This window comes from Elephas maximus, chromosome 25 (assembly GCF_024166365.1).
Source record: "Elephas maximus indicus isolate mEleMax1 chromosome 25, mEleMax1 primary haplotype, whole genome shotgun sequence".
Lineage (NCBI taxonomy): Eukaryota > Metazoa > Chordata > Mammalia > Proboscidea > Elephantidae > Elephas > Elephas maximus.
In genome coordinates, this window is record NC_064843.1 from 53,329,047 (window position 1) to 53,350,490 (window position 21,444).

General features: G+C 38.0%; 1 protein-coding gene across 1 annotated transcript in view; it reads right to left on the minus strand.

Moving 5' to 3' along the window:
* Window positions 1-359: 359 nt before the first annotated feature.
* ESF1 (ESF1 nucleolar pre-rRNA processing protein homolog) overlaps window positions 360-21,444 on the minus strand; it is a 78,640-nt gene continuing 57,555 nt past the window's right edge. The window contains exons 11-14 of the mRNA XM_049868956.1: window positions 20,329-20,416; window positions 9,177-9,253; window positions 7,647-7,799; window positions 360-1,221 (exon numbers count right to left, since the gene is read on the minus strand). Of these exons, the coding sequence (XP_049724913.1) occupies window positions 928-1,221; window positions 7,647-7,799; window positions 9,177-9,253; window positions 20,329-20,416 (612 nt within the window). The 3' untranslated portion in view covers window positions 360-927. The remainder of the gene's footprint in view (window positions 1,222-7,646; window positions 7,800-9,176; window positions 9,254-20,328; window positions 20,417-21,444) is intronic.

Here is a 21,444-nt window from a genome sequence, read left to right on the forward strand (position 1 = left end):
GTGGCCCATTAATAGTTTATAAAATCTAGACCAGATGAGACCCAAGAATGTCAGGGCCTTGAAGTTGTGTTTTAATTTAATTTTAAAAAGAATTCAGATTGCCTTAAACTCTATAGCAGCATATCCACCCTTCCAAGCATTCCAAAAATCTGCAAGGCGGACAGAAGAACTTTCTGTTATGACAAATAGAAAAACCACTGGAGAGCTCTGAACGTTTCCAATATAATTATGGGCAATGCAAGCTTAGAATGTCCGCTTCTTGGAGTTGTCATCTTAAAGAGTTAAAGTCATTTTTTCAGATACTTTTCCAGAGAGCAGTTTATTTGAGGTACATAAAAACAAATCAGTTCTATACAAATAAAAATATTTTGTACTTTTATTTACAAATTAATTTCATAAACAAACTATAATCAACACGACCAAACTAAAACGGAAAGATCTTGGTATCCATTCTTTATGGCTAGAAAAATAAATTATTTTAATAGATATCTAAATGTGTCTCTTCCTTTCAGAGAAATTAATGTACTGCATATACGTATTTCCAAACTGTCCCTAACTCTTACACAGACTCAAGACTGGGCATTGCTATATTTTTTACATAGAATTGTAAAGAGTCTTTAAAAACACTAACTTAGAATAACTTTCTACTAGTATGACCCAAATTTTATAAAACATAAAAATTTTATAAATTCTGTATTTCAGATAACTCGCGTTAAGTAGAATTAATCTGTGGAAAAGTACAGTATAAATCCACTAATCACCCACAATTAGGTCCAACGATTATTGATGGTGAGAAATCTTAAAATGGTCAGACTAAGATTTCATTCATATTATTGAAAGGTAGCTTTGTTCCCCAAAGCTATGCCTTCAACCATTTCTGTATACACTAGGAAAATGATTCTCAGTCCAAAATGAAACAATATCCAGTTATTTGACTCTTTGTTTTTTTCTTGCTTGAAACTGCTCTGTTTTGGTTTTTATAGATTTAATCAACATTGACAAGGAAGGATCAATAGACTTCTTCTGTGATTCCTTTTCAATCTCACTCTCTTTTTTCTTTATTGCCTGAGAAAATTCTTGTTCTTTTTGTTCTCTTTGTCGGGCTTTCTCCTCAAGGATTTTTTCCATAGCTTTTGTTTTCTTGAAATTAGGATCTGAGGGATCCAAATTAAATAAGTGGGAAGTATACATTGCCTGAAACCGTACATCCTTAACATTTACCTGCAAACCAAAAGAAAGAATTAGTAAACCAAAGGTCCAGAAATAGGCAGAAATTTAGAAAATCAGGGAATTTTTTATTATATAAAATACATTCATTCGTGGAAAACTGTTTTGCTACAGATTTTTAATGGAGTTTTAAGGCCCACCCCTGGTCTGTAACAAACAAAGCACACTGTTCTTAGGTAATGACAATCTACTTGAACAGGAACTGCAGTGGGTGACACTGGCCACTTAATCAACTGTAGAAGAGTTTTTGAGGCAGGGCTTCCCCACGCTTACAACGTGAAATCTGTTTCTGACTGGCATAAACTACCTATGACACTCCCTGCGGAAGTTTTACACAAAGCATAAAGCAGTGTCAGACTCTGCTTTCTGAGTGCATTTTAAATTATAACCCTGGTACCAAAAATGAGTAGCTACTGATGTGATTCATAAATTAAAGAATTTAAAGACGACTATGGGAAAGACCTGTAGAGCCCTGGTGGTGCAGTGGCTGAGCGTTTGGCTGCTGATCAAAAAGTCCATCAGCCGCCCCTTGGAAAGCCTATGGGGCAGTTTTATTCTGTCCTGTAAAGTCACTATGAGTTGGGGTTGACTCAACAGCAATGAGTTTTGTTTTGGTTTTGGTTTATGAGAAAGACCAAGGTCTGGTCAGATAAAAGGCCCCAATTTATCTTCTATGTTTCTACAAAAACACGGGTAGTCCCACATTTACGAGCATACCTTAACTTCAGCCAGGCTTTCAAGTGTTACCAAGCACAGATGTGAACAGCAAGAAAGGGAGAACAGTTTATTGCCACCTAGCACTACCACGGGAAACATGAGTCCATCTGGAAATGGGTCAATAGCTTTTCCTAGTTATACTAAGAACAGATGAGAAGAACGTTTTCATGTACAACTATTAATGTGTAAAGGTTATCTGTAACAGAAGATTTGATAACAAATCTTTAGGTGAAAGTTCACAGCACAAATTAGTTTCTCATTAAAAAATTTATACACATATTGTTTTGTGACACTGGTTGCAATCCTTGCAATGTGTTAGCACTCTCCCTCTTTCGCTTTCCACCCTGGGTTCTCCGTGTCTATTTGTCCAGTTTCCCTGTACCTACCTGTCTTTTTGTCTTTATTTGGGCAGGTGTTGTCCATTTGGTCTCGTATACTTGATTGAACTAAGAAGCACATTCCTCATATGTCATTGTTTATTTTATAGGCCTGTTTAATCTTTGGTTGAAAGGTAGACTTCAGGAAAGGCTTCAGTTCTGAGTTAGTAGGGCATCCGGGGGCCACAGTCTTGGGGGTTCCTCCAGTTCTGTTAGACCAGTAAGTTTGGTCTTTTTTTGGTGAATTTTAATTTTGCTCTATATTTTTCTCCCACTCTGTCCCAGACCCTCTATTGTGATCCCTGTCAGTGCTCTCAGTGGCGGTACCCAGTAGCCATCTACTTCTTCTGGGCTTAGGCTGGTGGAGGCTGTAGTTGAAGTGGTCCACTAGTCATTACAACTAATATTTTCCTTGTGTCTTTGATTTTCTTCATTCTTCTTTGCTCCAAACATGATGAGACCAACAGATGTATTTTAGGAGACTGTTTGCAAGCTTTTAAGATCTCAGATGCTACTCACCAAAGCAGGATGTAGGACATTTTCTTTACCAACTATGTTATGCCAACTGACTGAGATGTCCCCCGAGAGCATGGTCTCCAGCCCTCAGCTCCAGTTTCCTCCTCAAGGTGTTTGGATGTGTTTAGGAAGCTTCCACGGCTTTCCTTTGGCAAAGTTGTACTGACTTCCCCTATGTTGTGTGCTGTCTTTCCTTTCACCAAAGTTAACACTTGTCTACTATTTAGTTAGTGATTTCCCCTCCTCACTTCCTCCCTCCCTCCCTCCTAACCATCAAAGATTGTTTTTGTCTGTACGTAAACCTTTTCTTGGGGTTTTGTAATAGTAGTCTTATACGATATTTGTCCTTTAGTGATTGATTTACTTCACTCAGTGTGATTATGTGTCAAATTGGCTGGGCCATGATTCTGTTTATATGCGATCACCCCCACAATGGGACCTGTTGTGAGTAGCCAATCAGTTGAAAGAGTTTCCTTGGGCGTACAGCCTGCATCGAATATAAACGGACATTCTGGCTTTTGCCCTTTCTGGATCCTGCAGCTGCCTCCTGTTTGACCTCTGGTTCTTGGAACTTGAGCTAGCAGCCTACCTGCCAATCTTGGGATTCGTTGATCTGCAGTCTGTGTCCAAGAGCCCTGTTCTCCAACCTGCTGATCTTGGGTTCGTCAGCCCCTGTGGCTACGTGAATCAGGAGAAATCTCTATTCTGATTCACGGACATGGGACATTCTAGCCTTTACAATCTCGGGGGCCATTTCTTTGATATACATCTCTCCCTCTAAGTATATATTTATATGTTTTACTGGTTTTGCTTCTCTAGCCTAAGACACTCCACATAATGTCCCCCAGATTTACCCATGTTGTGAGATGTTTTGTGGATCCTTCATTGTTCTTTATTACTGGGTAGTATTCCAATGTGTGTATGTACCATAAATTGTTTATTCATTCATCTGTTGATGGGCACTGAGGTTGTTTCCATCTTTTTGCTATTGTGAATAATGCTGCAATAAACATGGGAGTGCATATGTCTATTTGTATGGCAGCCCTTGTTACTCTAGGATATAGTCCTAGGAGTGCAATTGCTGGATCATATGGTATTTCTATTTCTAGCTTTTTAAGGAGGCTCCATATCATTTTCCATTGTGGTTGTACCGTTTTACATTCCCACCAGCAGTGCATAAGAGTTCCAATCTCCCCGCAACCTCTCCAACACTTATTATTTTTTTTTTATTCCTGCCAACAATGTCGGGGTGAGATGGCATCTCACTAGAGTTTTGATTTGCATTTCTCTAATGGCTAACGCCTTCTTCAAATAGAACAATGGGATACTGTGTGGTTTAAAGTCAGGCTTTGTGTCAGGGTTGTACCCTTCTACCATGCTTATTCAATCTGTATTCTGAGCAAATAATTACAGCAGCTGGACTTTATGAAGAACAGGCATCACAATAGGAGGAAGATGCATTAACAACCTGCGATATGCAGATGACACAACCTTGCTTGCTGAAAGTGAAGAGGACTTGAAGCATTTACTGATGAAAATCACAACCGGACCAATAAATCAACATTATGATAAACAGAGAAAAGTAAGGTTGTCAAGGATTTCATTTTACATGGATCCACAATCAACAGCCATGGAAGCCACAGTCAAGAAATCAAAAGATGTATTGCATTGGGCAAATTGGCTGCAAGAGATCTCTTTAAAGTGTTAAAAAGAGATCTCTTTAAAGAGTTAAAAAGCAAAGATGTCACCTTGAGGACTAAGGTGCACCTGACCCAAGCCACAGTGTTTTCAATAGCCTCATATGCATGTGTGAGTTGGACGATGAATTAGGAAGACCAAAGAATTATCGCCTTTGAATTGTGGTGCTGGCAAAGAATATTAAATATACCATGGACTGCCAAAAGAATAAACAAATCTGTCTTGGAAGACGTACAACCAGAATGCTCCTTAGAAGCAAGGATGGACATACGTATCAGGAGGGATCAGTCCCTAGAGAAGGACATCATGCTTGGTAAAATAGAGGGTCATTGAAAAGGGGAAAGACCCTCAATGCGATGGACTGACATACTGGCTGCAACAATGGGCTCAAGCATAGCAACAATTGTGAGGATGGTGCAGAACTGGTCAGTATTTTGTTCTGTTGTGCACAGGGTTGCTATAAGTCGGAACCGACTTGACGGCACATGACAACAACAGCTAATGATAGTGAGCATTTTCTCAAGTGTCTGTTAGCTGCCTGAATGTCATCTTTGGTGAAGTGTCTGTTCATATCCTTTGCCTATTTCTTAACTGGGTTGTCTTCGTTACTGATGTTGTTAAAATATTCTATAGATTTTAGAGATTAGACCCTTGTCGGCTATGTCATACCCAAAATTTTTTCCCAGCCTGTAGGTTCTCTTTTTGTGAAGTCTTTTGATGAGCACGAATTGTGTAGTTTTTAGGAGCTCCCAGTTATCTGGTTTATCTTCTGGTGTTTGTGCATTATTTGCTATGGTTTGTATTGTATTCATGCCATGTATTAGGGTCACTAGTGTTGTACATATTTTTTCTTCCGTGACCTTTATTGTTTAAGGTTTTACAGTTAAGTCTTTGATCCATTTTTTAGTTTTTGTGTATGGTGTGAGGTATGGGTCCTGTTTCACTGTTTTTATGGATGGACATCAGTTCTGCCAGCACCATTTGTTAAAAAGACTTTCTTTTCCTCATTTAATGGATTTTGGTCCTTTGTCAAAGATCAGCTGATCACAGGTGGATAGATTTATATCTGCGTTCTCAATTTTGTTCCACTGGTCTATGTGCCTGTTGTACCAGTACCAGGCTGTTTTGACTACTGTGGCTGTGTAGTAGGTTCTAAGGTCAGTAGTATGACGTCCCTACTTTGTTCTTTTTCTTCAGTGATATTTTGCTTATATGGGGCCTCTTTCCTTTCCATATAAAATTGATTAGATTTTCCATTAAAGAATGTTGTTCCTATCTGGATTGGGATTGTATCATATCTATAAATCACTTTGGGTAGAACTGACATTTTCACAATGTTGTCTTCCTATTCATGAGCATGGTATGTTTTTCCATTTATGTAGGTCTTTTTTGGTTTCTTGCAATAGTGTTTTGCAGTTTTCTTTGTCTAGGCCTTTTACATCCCTGGTTAGCTTTATTCCTAAGTTTTTAAAAATCTTCGTAGGGGCTACTATAAATGGTATTTTCTTCCTGATTTCCTTTTTGAAGCTCTTTTTGTTGGCTTATAGGAATCCAGATCATTTTTGTATGTTGATCTTGTATTCTGTTACTCTGGTGAATCTTTCAGTTAGTTCTAGTAGTTTCCTTGTGGAATCTTGGGGTTCTCTATGTGTAGTATCATATCACCTGTGAATAGGGATTTTACTTCTTCCTTTCCAATCTGGATGCCCTTTATTTCTTTTTCTTGCTTTATTACTCTAGCTAGGACTTTCACCGCAATGTTAAATAGGAATGGTGATAAAGGCATCCTTGTCTTGTTCCCATTCTTGGGGCAATGCTTTCAGCCTCTCCATTGAGAATGATGTTGGCTCTTGGTTTTGTATAGATGCCCTTTATTATGTTGAGGAATTTCTCTTCTATTCCCATTTTATTGAAAGTTTTTATCAGGAATGTTTGTTGGATTTTATCAAACGCCTTTTCTGCATCGACTGAAATGATCATGTGATTCTTTTGTTCCATTTACATGGTGAATTATGTTGATGGATTTTCTAATGTTGAACCATCCTTGCATACCATATAAATCCCACTTGGTTGTGGTGTATTATTTTTTTTTTGATGTGATGCTGAATTCTATTGGCTAGAATTTTGTTGAGAATTTTTGCATCTATATTCATGACAAATATTGGTCTGTAATTTTCTTTTTTTGTGTTGTCTTTGCCTCGCTTTGGTATCACGGTTACAGTGGCTTCATAGAAAGAATTCAGAAGTATTCCTTCCTTTTCTATACTCTGAAATAGTTTTAGTAGTACTGGTGTGAGCTCTGAATGTTTGGTAGAATTCTTCAGTGAAGCCGTCTGGGCCAGGGATTTTTTTGTTGCTGGATCATTCTTTGCTTTTAACTTTTTATAAGAAAACCAATTCACTGAAGAGTTCAGTGGAGAGCCGAACAATGGAACTGACTCACGTAAACTGGAGCTGCAGAGTAGCCTCATGTGGACCTTCTACATACTACCTAGAAGTTATCGCTATACTTCCTCTGTTCTTTGAGCAAATTCAAAAAGTCCCCCATGTTTTTCCATGCGAGTGGTTGCAAGTCATTAAATAGTTCTTGATAGCATTTGTAGGTTTTTTGTAAAGGGTTGAAAACTCATACATAGGGACTCTGTGGACAGTAGGGGTGTGTACTCACCAAAAAAGAGGGAAAGAAGTGAGAGATGGAATCAAGAAACAGAGTGATTAAAACTCACCACTGGTCATTCTACAGGGAGTGTGACTTGACATGATGAAAGCCAGCTATTCCTCATTTGGACTTAATTCTGTATACCTTTCCCAGCGTGAGCATTACATGGAAGGTGATTCTAACATTAAAAGCTACATATTTTTGGTGTAACATGGCTACCAAAATACATACCAACTGCTTCACCTGGTGCTCAACCAAAGCCACAGTGATTTGATTCACCCTGGGGGACCAATTGGCTATACCGGACTAAAAGATGGTAGTTTTGGCTCTAACTTGGGTCCTTTCTGGGACATCTCCAAAGGTAACTTTAACTACACTCAATTTTTGTCTAAGGCGCTGATTTAGACTAAATCCCAGCTTAAGAAGCTAATGATGTATGTCCCTGGTGTTACCTCGAAGTCATCCTCTAATAATTCCTTCTTTTTTATGAGCTGTTTTTTCTTCTTTTTGCTCAGATTCTGGTGTTCCACAATCTTGTTGTAATTAAAGTGTTTCTTGCTGCCCTCCTCCTCTTCCTCATCCATCATGAGCAAAGCCATTTCAGCCTGTGGAGAGAAGAAGTTCAAATACAGATTTCTCTCCCCCTCACCCCAGAAGTAGAATGGGGCACAAATACTCTTAGAAAGGAGAGCACAATCACTAATGCTCCAGGGTAACAGCTATCATTTGTAATCTGATTATGGATTAGCGAAATTCAAAAAGAAACCCAGAGATCTTCGTATAGTGATAAGGTAGTCTTTAGAAGCAACATCAACACTGAGAGCAGGAGAGGAGCGAAAGCTTGTATTTAAAAACCAGACCACATTTCACTGAGTGTAGCTGGTTAGTCGGCTGCATGAACAAGGGTACCCAAATAAAAATTTCTTGCTTTCATTTTAGTCTTTCTAAACAATGACATTAAATCTTGCAAATGTATAGTATTTTGTGATATACTCAGCAAAATCTCCAAACATGTACTTTTACAACAAGAAATTTATTTATTTATTGGATTTATTCTCTCAATATTGACAGGTTTCTATCAAGGCAAGAGCCTAACATTTATTTCTGAAATCTAACATAATGACTGTTTCTTCCAGTGACCATGGGATTCAACGAGAACCCTGAAGATATCAAGTAAACCACCATGTATACTGGAAAAAAAGAGTATGCAGGCCTCTGTGAATCTTCCCATATTACCATTTCAAAGTACTTTATTTTCCTTTCCCTTCCATCACTGGAACGTACAGTTGGCTTTCTTTTTAGAACCAGTTTGAACAAGGAAAGTTTTTCTGCTGCCTTGAAAATAACTTTATGAGCCATTTTGTATATGTGATGAGTGGAGAATAGGGAAGATTAAGATGCAGGTGTTACGTGGCCAGTCAGGCTCACCTGATGGGAATGTCAGTTGGCCTTAGGGCATTGTAGACTCCAATTTTTGCCTCAGCAAAAAAAACCTCTGCACTGTGGACCTTTGTGGTCATTGAAGTACAAGGCTCACTTGTACTTCATCATTAAAGGATGACTTTAATTCTATACATACTTACGTTGTTTGCAGTAATGAGAGGAATCAGCATTTAACAAGTCATAAAGGTGAAGTCTGTATTACACGACAGATGCAGATTGAATTAAAATTATTTTAGAAGTTTGAGTAATAGTATTTTCTATCTCAGTTATATTAAGGGTTTTTAATAAGAAGATATATTTGTCTTCATCATAAGGGAACATGCTGTAGGTCTGAAGTCAATTTAACTTTGTACTAGTTGGAGAGCTGAAGTGTGATTTAAAAATTAAGTTCCTAAATTTATGTGTTTTTTAATTGATTAACAAAATTCATTGTTAAAATCAGTTATTTTCTTATTAAGGACCCTGTAAACTCAAATGAAAAACTTAATTTAAATCATACATATCAATTATCCACTAAGCGTGTAACGATCACATCTTACCTTTTGACTTTCTATTTCAGTTTCTTCCTCTGAAGATGTGCCATCTTTTGCAGATTTCATTGATTTTTTCTTTATACCTGGCACAATGCATTGACATAAGGTTAAAAATTATAGGACTATCAGCAACAATCTGTTTACACTAGTAACAAGAATATAAAATATTTACAAATAATCTTAATAAATGTATAGAACCTAAGGGAGAAAAAGATATGACTGAGAGGAAGCTATGGACATAAATGGAATAAATACAATGCTTCTGGATGGGAAAATCAACATCACAAAGAAGGAAATTCTTCTGAAAGTAATGTATACTTTACCTCACCTTAGACTAAAAAAAGAAAAACCGTAAGACCATTCCAATAGATCTAGAATGATCATTTGATAAAATTCAACATCTACCCATGATGAAAGTAATATACAAATTTAATGAAATTTGAAGTAAAATTCCATTCAATAAATTCTTGACAAAGATTAATGTGATGGATTTGATGTACCAGTGTACTAATGATATAGTAGTGTACTAAAATATACTACAAAGTGAAAATAACCCAAAAATTATCATACTATCTATACTAAGAGCAATGAAACAGTATGATTCAGTATATAATAAAAGGTAGTATCATTCATCAGTGGAAAAAGAAGGGATTATTCAATAACTGGTGCTGGATATTTATTTCATTATGGATGAAAAAAAACCTTATCTTATTATGTGTAGCAAAATTAAATGCAGAGGGATAACGAATTAAACATTAAAAAGTAAATAAACCGAAGAGAAAACACAGGAGAATAACTACCTGATCTTGGAATAGAAGAAAATATTTTCTTAGCATAAGAACAATAGAAGAAATAACAAAGAAGAGAAAAACTCAAATAATCTGAATATACAAGCTCTTAAAACTCTGTACATTAAAAAAAAAAAGTACAAAAATGAAAAATTCATCTTTGCAATAACAATATGGCAGTCACGACCTGTAAGTAAAGATTTAATAAAACCCTTTCTCCTTCTCCAGGCACAAATTTGATTTTGGGTTAATCTTCTAGCTCTATTACCAGGCAAAAATGTTTACGGTAAAGTAGCTTCTGATTGGAAAACTGCATGAACTGAGGACTCTAAGTGCTCATAACTTTAGTCTTCCCTAAATGCAGTGACTCTTGTAACTGGTGGCATGTTCCTTGCAGGGACCTAGAAGCTATACCTAAAAAAAAAAAAACCCCAAACCACACCCACTGCCACTGAGATGATTCTAACTCACAGCAACCCTATAGGACAGAGTAAGATTGCCCTGGAGGGTTTCCAAGGAGCAGCTGGTAGATTCAAACTGTTAACCTTTTGGTTAGCAGCCTGAGCTCTTAACCAACCACTGCAATATTGGTTCTTATTTGGGATATGGGATTTTCAGACGAGGGTGGCTACTACATCCAATTAATCCTTCCTCCTCCTTGGCCATTGGCTTGGGCTTCTTTGCTGGTTCCCCCTTATTTCCGTGATCTCGAAATATTGTAGGGCCTCAGTGCTCAGTCCTCAGACCTCTGCTCTATCTATGCTAATTTTCAAGGTTCTTTCTTCCAACCCCATGGCTTTAAGCATCTTCTCTTTGTTGTTGACTTTATTTCTAGCCCTAACTCCTTTCAACTTCAGACTCCAACTGCCTACTTGAGATCTTTTTTGCCCAAAGAACAACACGATACATTTCCAAGAACTTTTAGAAATCCTTTCTTCAGCACTGCAAATAAATCAATTATTTAATTATCAACTAAACAATAGCTCCTTTAAGAAGAAAGCGGATGTGGATAGTTTGCTGTAAAAAAGTATTAATGCAGTTATCAATATGGACTCGCAATGACTCAGGGGCTTCTGGAGATGCAAGATGTTAGATGTGATGCTCTCATCCAGAAGGGGAGGAAATAATGTGCACTGGTTAAGAGAACTTGATTCTGGAGCAGCTGGCCTGGGTTTAAACCCTAGCTCTACCCCATTCTAGCTGTGGCAGTTTGTTTCTGTGCCCTTATCTGTAAAATGGGGACTATAGTAATAGCATCTACTTCATAGGGTTTTTGTGAGGACTAAATGAATCTTCATTCAACCCTTAGTGTGGCATGCTTAATCAATGCCTGACACATGACGCTATCATCATACTCAGTGACCAGGGTTGCCATGAGTCAGAACTGACTCGACGGCAACAGGTTTTGATATGTGGTGCTATATAAATGCTTGCTATCATTATTACAGTAAGACTGTACATATAAAAGATGTCCTGATCCCTTGGTAAAAGGGCTGACATCATATTTTTTCTTCCTTTTTTTTTTTTTTTTTCCTGCCTGTTGGAATAGGAGGGCTTCAAAAGGAGTTGGTGCCAGGGTGCTAAAGTATGAAAGATCAGCCTAAAGAGAAAAAGTTCAGAATCTACAAAGCCACGTTCTATGACTCTAGGTTATTATACAATGTCAACCCTCTCTGTACTGCTGCGTTGTCTTCTTTGAATGAGCTGTGCCTGTCGTTCCATTGCAGAGAAGCCAATGATCTCTAAAGGAATAATGATAAACAATTACACAGCACTTATAATGTGCCAAGCAGTACTGTTCTATTCACTTAACACATATCAACTAATTTAACCCTCACAACAATGCTTTAAGGTAGATTCTATAATTTTTTTAATCCTCATTTTGTGGATGAAGAAGCTGAGTTTACTTCAGATTTAGTAAGTGGAAAAAAGTTGCCTTCTGACTCACGGTGACCCTACAGGATAGGGCAGAATTATGCCTAAAGGGTTTCAAAGCTGTAATCTTTGCAGAAGCAGACTGCCACATCTTCCTCCCATGGAGCAGCTGGTGGGTTCTAATTGCTGACTTTTTGGTAAGCATCCGAGTGCTTAAACACTGTGCCACCAGGGCTAGTGTCTTAGTAAGTGAAATAAATTCAAACCAAAGCACTCTGGCTCGAGCCTTCTACTATTAACAACCACATTACACTTCTTCTCTATCAAATGTTAACCTCCCTCTCACAGCCCTGTGAATTTTTTAATTGTGCTAAAAGATATACGTAACAAAACACATGCCATCTCAACAATTTCCACCATGCACAATTTAGCAAGCCCTTTCAATTTAAAATGTATTTGGTTGTCAAATAACAAAGCAAATTTCAAAGAACATGTAACTGTGGTCGAATAAGTGCAGTTAATGGGGGATAAAAGGAAAAACAAAGCCTAAGGTCAAGAGAGGCTCCAGAAGCTGCCCCGTGTCCCTGCTGTAATTACGCAGACCTGTCCTATAGATTGGAAACCCTGGTGCTGTAGTGGTTAAGTGCTACGGCTGCTAACCAAAAGGTCGGCAGTTCAAGTCCACCAGGCGCTCCTTGGAAACTCTATGGGGCAGTTCTACTCTGTCCTATAGGGTCGCTATGAGTCGGAATCGACTCGACAGCAGTGGGTTTTTTGGTTTTGTCCTATAGATGGAAACCCTGGTGGCATAGTGGTTAAATGCTACAGCTGCTAATCAAAAGGTCAGAGTTCAGATCTGCCAGGCGCTCCTTGGAAACTCTACAGGGCAGTTCTAGTCTGTCCTACAGGGTTGCTATGAGTTGGAATCGACTCGATGGCAGTGGGTTTGACTGTTTTTTGGTCCTATAGACATCCTGGCCAAGAGAACATATCAGCATAAAAGCACTGCTAGACTCACCCCTCAGTGCTACCAAGGCATTTGTTTTGCCCTCCCGAGAGGAATTACTTATTGTATGCAGCTCTTCTCCCTAAGTGAGTATCTTGTCACATTTCAAATGTTTTTTAGGGAATGTATCTCCCTTAAAATTATAAACTTTTCTCTCCTTTAATATATGTGTATGCATTTATCTATGTATTTGCATACATAAATACAATAGGCAAGTATCATCAATGTTCCACTCTCTCAGGTCTGACCCACCCCCTTTACCTCTGCTCCTGTGCTCTCAAGGCAAGAGCTTCCTTCTTTTGAAATGAATGGACAAGCGAAACGTACAGAAGAGCCTTCTGTGGCAGGCAGAAAAATCAGGCTGTATGTGATTAATACACACAGGACACAAAGATCTTCACATATAGCTGTGGGAAACAATTTCAAAGAGCCCACAATAAACACTTCCGGGTTTTATAATAACCCTGGTTGCATAGTGGTTAGGTGATACGGCTGCTACCCTAAAGGTCGGCAGTTCAAATCCGCCAGGCGCTCCTTGGAAACTCTATGGGGCAGTTCTATCCTGTCCTATAGGGTTGCTATGAGTCGGAATTGACTTGATGGCAACGGGTTTGGTTTTTGGTTTTGGTGAAAAGTCATAAAAATAAACTTAAAAGGAAGACTGTAACAAGAGAAAGAACAATCTCTAAGACGGTCAGAGCTAAAAATGATATCCAATTTTAGTGTGATGAAAATTTCTTTGTTCACAAGGAATTTACTATGTGCTAGACTGAGCTGTTCAGTCAAAAGATAAATAATGCGTAGAGATCTTTTCTGTGCTGTTAATGAGATCATATTAAGAGGGGACATGTAAATTTATCTCAAAAAAATTATTTCTCTCTTTGCTAAGTTTTCAGACTCTCAGTGCTAGGGAAAAGAAAATACCTGCTCTAAAATGCTACTATTTTTCAGCGAATCCTTTGGCACTGCTGGGAGTGCTTCAAAACGTATATCCTGATTGATTCTCACATGTCAAATATTAACAGAGACTCCAAATCAGATGTTAGAGTTGTATAGTTAAATAAAATAAATCCAAACAACTCTACTGAAGCTACTATTTCTTTAAGCAAATACCTGTACATTTATAGAAAAAGATGTGTTGCAAAAACTTGATCTGCAAAGGGAATACTGGTAAAGGAAACGTCATTTCCCATTACTTGTATTGTAAGAGAACTGCCCCCTGGTCCAACTCCTCCAGATGGTTTAGTTGAGCACTCCAGGTGAGACGGAAGTTAAGAGAGTTCACTGGAGGACAGATGTAGCCTCAGTACTGACCTGACAGAGAGAGTAAAACAAAAACACACAAAAAACCCAAGCCCGTTGTCACACTGAGTCAATCTCAACTCACAGCGAAGCTATAGGACAGAACAGAACTGCACCATAAGGCTTCCAAAGAGCAGCTGAGGAATCAGCCACCGATCTTTTGTTTAGCAGCTGATTGCTTAACCACTGCACCACCAGGGCTCCCACAAACGTGGTAAGTAGTTCACTCTTTTTGGCAGCATTTTCCTGTTTCTGAGATTACTTGTCCACAATCCAATGCAGTCTATTAAGTAATCTTCCTACGGGTGTGGGCATTCTGGCTTTGCTTGGAAATCCAGTAGTTCCTCATGTCCAGCTCTTACATATCTGAGTCCTTGTTACTGCTTCAGCCTTTACAAGGTACTTGTAGAGTTATAAAAAGTAAAGGGAAGCCAAGTAGGATTCAGGTTCTACCACCTACCAACTGGCCCTTGGGCATCTCACCCGTTTCCTGAGCTCCGGATTACTCATCTATAAAGTGGTCTAACTATGGGTTAGAGGAAAGCATTTGTAAACTATAAAACACTATAAAAGCAATACATTGTAAGCACTCAGTATACTGGGTGAATGAATCAAATATGTGTATCATAGTAACTGGATCTTCATGACGGTTTATCAAATTTCCAAAACTGACAAGACAAAGGATACATTTTAATAGGGTATGTTTTTAAGTGATATACTTTACTTTGGTCCTATTTCTTAAAAACAAAAACTTACTAAGGAGAGTTAATGCAATCAGACAGTAATAAATTTATCCAATAATTCTTCATTTCTAAAAGAAAATACAACTTTCTAACTCATCCTAGAAACACACATGATTTTCAAAACTCTCATTTATAGGAAGTTTGCTGTTTAGGAAAAAACAGAAAAATTATAACAAGTTTGCAGTTGGTAAACTGCAGGGGGGAAAAAATGGGAGAAAATTATAAAAGATCTCTAGCACTCACATGGCCTCCTAACCTGAGCCAAACGCCAGGTCATTCAGTGAGCTCAATTCTACCACATTTTGAAGGCTGTGTACATTGAGCTCTATGGGGTTGTCTAGAGCAAAGGTGTTATAAATGTATCCAAGTCTATCTGGTTTATACTGTCTCTGTCCTGTTTAGCTGTTTAACTTCCAAATACTGGAGAGTCTACTGCATTATAGTCTACATATTTTTGGAAACTAGAGAACATTCCTTAGCTTCTTGGGAAAAACAGGAATTTTCCAAATTTATTCTATGTATTAAATACTCAATAATGTAAGTTAATGGGGATACAGGACACATAGATCTTAATACACGTACATGGTGAAATGAGTTCCTTTATGTGGCCTTTTACCCTGGTTCTTTGGAGAAACAGTTTGAGATTTTCCCCCTAAGCCCTGAAGGATACCTTTGCCTTAGTTTTCTACCCCAGGGAATTTGTTACATTTCCAGGGTAAGCTATAAAGAACTTGGTTTGATACTTTTTGTCTGATCCTGGGCTGCAGCCTGCCCCGTGACTGATATGCACCTTGTAGGAACTGGTCAATATACTACGTAAAAGAAGTGATCATAGGCTATGCAAATGAAGTGTTTGTAGCCTACTATGCAAATGAAATGTCTATGGTCTACTGAGAAGGAATTGGCCAGGGGACTGGTCAGTTGTGGCCCCGGTGGGAGGGCCACGCCTTGAGACTGACCAGGAGTTTGTGTATAGAAGCAACCAAACCCACAGAGGTTTCAGAGACAGAAAACAGCAAAAAGAGAAGCAGTAGGAAGCAGAAAGAAAGGAGAGAGAAGAAGCAGAGAGAGAAAGGAGGCAAAGAACCTCCTAAAAGAGCTGTAACATAGGTTAAGAGCTTTAACACTGAAGATAGTGACAGGCCTGGAAGTGGCCCAGTGGCACAGCTGGGGCAAGAGGCCTGGAATGGGCCCTGTGGCAGAGTTGATGGTGACAGGTGGCAGCCTGTCCTGAGGGGTCCAAGAGGAAGCCTGTCCTCAGGGAGCGGAGAGGCGGCTTCTCCTCAGGGGCTAGGAGTAGGGCTGCACAGCCAAGAGGAACTGAGAGAGCTGTCCTGCAATGAAGAAGAGAGATTTTGCCTGCATGATTCCTGATCCTGATCCTGAGCTGTGGCCTGTTGATCCTGATCCCAAGTAGTACCCTGTTACTTCCTTAATAAACCACCTAAGCGTGATTTGTGAGTCCTGTGTGACCGCGACAACAGATTATCGAACGCAGCAGAGAAGCAGAGTTCTGTGAGAAGGAGAGCTAGTGTCAAAGCTGGTAAAAAGGTTAGAGTGTGGAGGTATGTCTGACCTCCACCTCATGGGAATCAGCTTTGTGCTGATGTTAATTCTCATTATCCCCCCTGAAGTTACACAGGTTCTGACGCTAATACTACTACTAGAATTTTACAACATGTAACCCCCAAACTCAACTAATGACTCATTCCTACTCTTGCCACAAACCATTCATTATAATTGATACCTGAACTCAGGTGGACCTGTAATAGCTAACAAGCTGTGAAATGGCCAAATGAAAGATAAGAAGGCAAAGGGGAAAGCAAGATGTATAGCCTTATATTAATGACTATCTTCCACTATCTTCCAAGGTACTAAAATCCAAAATCTGTCTTGATGAATTAACAGTAAAGGCAATATAGTGTGGTGATAAATTGATATTACCATATAGGTAACACTGGTTTTTTTTTTTTTTTTTTTTTTTTTAAGGTATATCTATATAAAAAAACAAAACAAAAACTGGTACATTTCAACCAAAGCCCAACTCTCAATAGTACCTACTACAGAACTTATATTTGGAGGGCAAATATAAGTTCCCTTTGATCTCTTACAGGTACCCTTCCATCTATCCTCTAAACTGTCCTCCTGGTTCATGAGTGCAAAATGTTAACATTCAACACTTATTTTTCAGTATAGTTTCTGGATTCTGTTAAGTACTAATTTAACTTTTCCTGGGGGATAAAAATTCTAAATTGAGTGAAAACTTCTTATTAAATCTATCTGAGTATATTGATAATATTTCCCTAACACATTTTTTAAAAGCCCCAATTACACCTAGGAGGTCAGATTAAAATGTAAAAGATAGGAAGGAATTGTATCATTCTCATTAATTTAAATATCTTCTAAGAAATGCTAAAAGTAGATGAAAGGGCTGGGTCATTCTGATACTCAGTAACTGTTTGCAGACTGAATGTCTGCAGGGAAGTAGAGAGTGAGGTGAGAAGGGTGGCTAGTATCAAAACTATTGTTCCTGCATTCCTCCCCAACTTAGTAAACGGAAGAATATTCACCCACAGACTCAAATCAAAATCCTAGGACTTATGTTAAAATTTTTCCTTATTCAAATACATCAGTAAGCCTATCTCCAAAATACCTAGAATCCTATTCACTTTTCTCCTTTCAATTCCATTACTGGCATGCTGTCTAAACTACCATCATCTCTTGTCTAGACCTCTACAAAAGCCTCATCTCCCTGCTCTAACAAATGGGTTTCTTTAATCTTTTCTCCTCGCAGGAACCCCAGTGATCTGTTAAAATAGATCAAGTCACATCCTTGCTTAAAGATTCTTCAGTGGCTCCCACTACCTGTAGAGTGAAATCCAAGTCTGCTGCCATGACAAGGCCATGCATGGCCTATTCCTAGCTGTGTCTCCAGCCTTACCTCATATCAAACTCTCTCTCTGACCATGCTACAGCCACATTGGTGTCTTTTGGTTTTTTCAACAAGTTCTTTCTCAGCTCATTGCCTTTCTACCCACTTCTCCTTCATTTGCAATTCTCTTTTCCCAGCTCTTTATGCCTGATTCCTCATTCTACATGTCTCACCTCAGAGAAGCCTTCTTTGCCTATCCTGTTAAAATAAACTTCCTTATCCCCTTCTTCCTCCCAGTTATACATTCTATATTGCCCTATTTCTTTCCTTCAAAGCCTGTACCATATTCTGCTAAAATTCTTATTTGTTTACCTGTTTAGCATCCGTCTTTCCTAAATGGACATAAATTTCTATAGGATGCAACTTGCTTGTTTTAATACTACTGTATCTCTAGCCTAGCAGAATGCCCAGCACCTGGTACGTACTTAAAATATTTATCGATAGAATGAATAAACAAACTGGTAAGACACCATTTCTTTTGGTCCTAATTTTTTAATGCACAAAATTCTCAGGCTTTTCTGACTTTTCTTATTCCTCTTTGAAAAATAGCTTAAGCCCAAATATAAACACTTACTCCTAGAAGTATTCTGAAATCCAATGTATATTGAAAGCAAGCTACTTTGACCTATCCGTCTTCCCTTAGAACTTCTGATACTAACTTTGCACGAAGTTTATCCACAACGTAAATGTGCATATTCCAAGAGACAGGCTACCCTAAACCATCAAACCATTTATGTTATTCTTCTAATTCTACCCTGAGTTCTGCAATCTGACCAGATTTCACATGCCAAATGGAACACTTTGGAATGAGAACAAGGAAACTCTAATGTTTTGTGTTTCTCCACTATAAACTTGATTTCCTGAAATCAGAGGATAAAGCTAAAATTAAAATCCATCATCTTGTAGAAATGACCACTCAGGTATGATAAAAAGCAGAGTACGCTAAGTTTCCATTTCCCCTTCCAATGCTCAAGAATCTCACATCCTACAATAGACTATTCATTTTGATTTCTTTTTCATCAATAAAATGTCAGTGCTTAAAGCCTACAACAACCAGGAAATAATTTTGAGCAATTTTGACTTTCCTGTCGAGAACTATTCTGGCCTAGTAGTCACAGGAGACAAGAAGCAGAGAAACTTTGCAAAACCCTTCTCTGCACAATGCCAGTGTAAAGTTGCTCCAGGAGCAAGTCTTTCGGGGTTCATGTGTGTGGTATGAAGATGAAAACAAATAGAAAATGTTTACAGTGGTCTCTGCATGGACTTGTCCAAGTATGGCTTGGGTCTTACCACTCACATTTACACATACCAAACAGGTAAGAATGAAAGCACTGAGAAAAGAATAGGAATAAATGGTGCATAAGCAAATGGAAACAAGACTCCATGGATATAAGAAACTGGATACCAGAGAGTTTAGAGATTCAAGGAAAATGGAAAGTAAGAGAAAAGCTGGCTTTTAGCTATAATGAAGCAGGGAAAATGAAAAAGGGATAAAATCACACATAAATGCTTTTGTGTATTTGGGCAGAAAAAAGTTTTATACTAAAATACCATGTAAAAAAAAAATTAAATATATACACACATCTACATAAACATGTAAACGAATTCATTTCACACTTTCAATTCTTCACAGCCTTTGCAAAGAGAGTCCTAGAGTGGATGTTTTATAAAAAATAAATCAGTGAAAGCACACAAGATGATTATTTCCTCTCATTGTCTTATAGAGTCAATCTGGTTACCTATAAAGAGATTTCCCAGGAAGGAGCCCCAGTAAACTGTTAAATTCACCATGTTACCAAGAGCCTCCTACAAAGAAATCACTCCTGTATGTACAGGGGCATGCTGACTCTTCCCAATCTGATCAATGCTTATCCCCCACAGGACAGACCTGCTTATAAGCCAATAAGGGAGCGATACAAATTGTAGGTATTTTTAAAAAAGGACTAGCTTATATTGTGTCATAGACTGAATTACGTCCCCCCCAAACATGTGTACCAATTAGGCTGGGCCATGATTCCCAGTATTGTGTGGTTGTCCTCGAGTCTGTGATTTTAATTTTATATTAAAGAAGATTGTAATATCCTTACTAAGGGCACATTCCTGATTCCAATGTAAAGGGAGTTTCCCTGGGGTGTGGCCTGTACTACCTTTTATCTTACAAGAGATAAAAGGGAAGGAAGCAGAGAGTGGGGGACCTCATACCACCAAGAAAGCAGTGCTGGGAGGACAGTTTGTCCTTTGGACCCGGGATCCCTGAGTGGAGACGCTCCCAGTCCAGGGCAAGGTTGATGAGAAGGCCTACAGAGAGAGAGAAAGCCTTCCCCTGAAGCTGATGACCTGAATTTGGACTTTTAGCTTACTTTACTGTGAGGAAATAAACTTCTCTTTGTTAAAGCCATTCACTTGTGGTATTTCTGTTACAGCAGCACTAGATGACTAAGACACATTGCTTCTACTTACGTCAACTTTATCTCACAGTTCAACTGGAAACTATAAATATGGGCTGGCTTACCCATTTTTTTAACTTCTTCAGCAAAGTATGGGTCATTCAAATCCACATCAGAGGGCAATTCATCTTCACTGGTCTCTTTAGCAAGGGCCTTGAAGTTGAATACGAAAAATATACAGTTTCATTATTTTAAGGATTATAATATATACATGTAAAAAATAAATCATGTATATTTAAATCAAGCAGTTCAATCTAAACTTAAATCAGTTTTTCAATGGTTTATAAAATAACTACCATCTAAGCCACTGTTTTGTTTCTTCAACAAATATTTATGAAACAATAAATACATGAAATCATATAGGGCTTTTGGAAGAAATGAAAGTTATCAGATTCATGGTTTCTGCCCTCAAAAATTTAATTATCTTTTAAAGGAAATAAGACACACAGACATGTACATAAGTAATAATTCAAGACAGGAAGTCCCTGAAGAGATATAAAGTAAAACAAACATTCAGAGGAGGGGATTACTTTTAGATGTGTGATCAAGAAAAAGAGGTAGCCTTATCTCACACAAAACAGAGAAACTGGCGTGACTACCAATAGCCTGAAGTAATGTATCGTGGGTTATCTTTTAAATTATTATTTAAAACAATTTATTTGCTGGTTAGTTAAAACAGTTTTTAATTTGAAAAATTTTAAACATATATGAAAGTACTAAGGACAGTATAATACACCTTTGTTTCCATGATCCAGTTTCAACACAACCCACTCTCAAAACCTGTTAGGTTATTTTAAAGCAAATTTACTGGTTAAATGTCCCTAATCAAATATGAACACAGTCTACTAAGTCAGTATATTCAAATTAAAAAATCAATCCTATAAAATTAATAGAACACATGTGAACCAAGATCCGACTAAACTGAGACTTATCCCCAGTAATCTAAAACATCTCAAAATTATTAAAACAAAACAGTTTAGAACAGATATTGCCAAATAGCATCCTGCATGCTCAAGACCAACCAAGTCCTAAACAATATTCCTTTTGACATTAATATTCCTTTAAGAACAAGTGCTTGTCAGAATTTTTTCACAAAAGTATTATAAAGGATTAAAAGTAGCATGACCAAGAATATTATGTGATACTTATACATTTGACTTATTTCTTTAAGTGCTTTATAA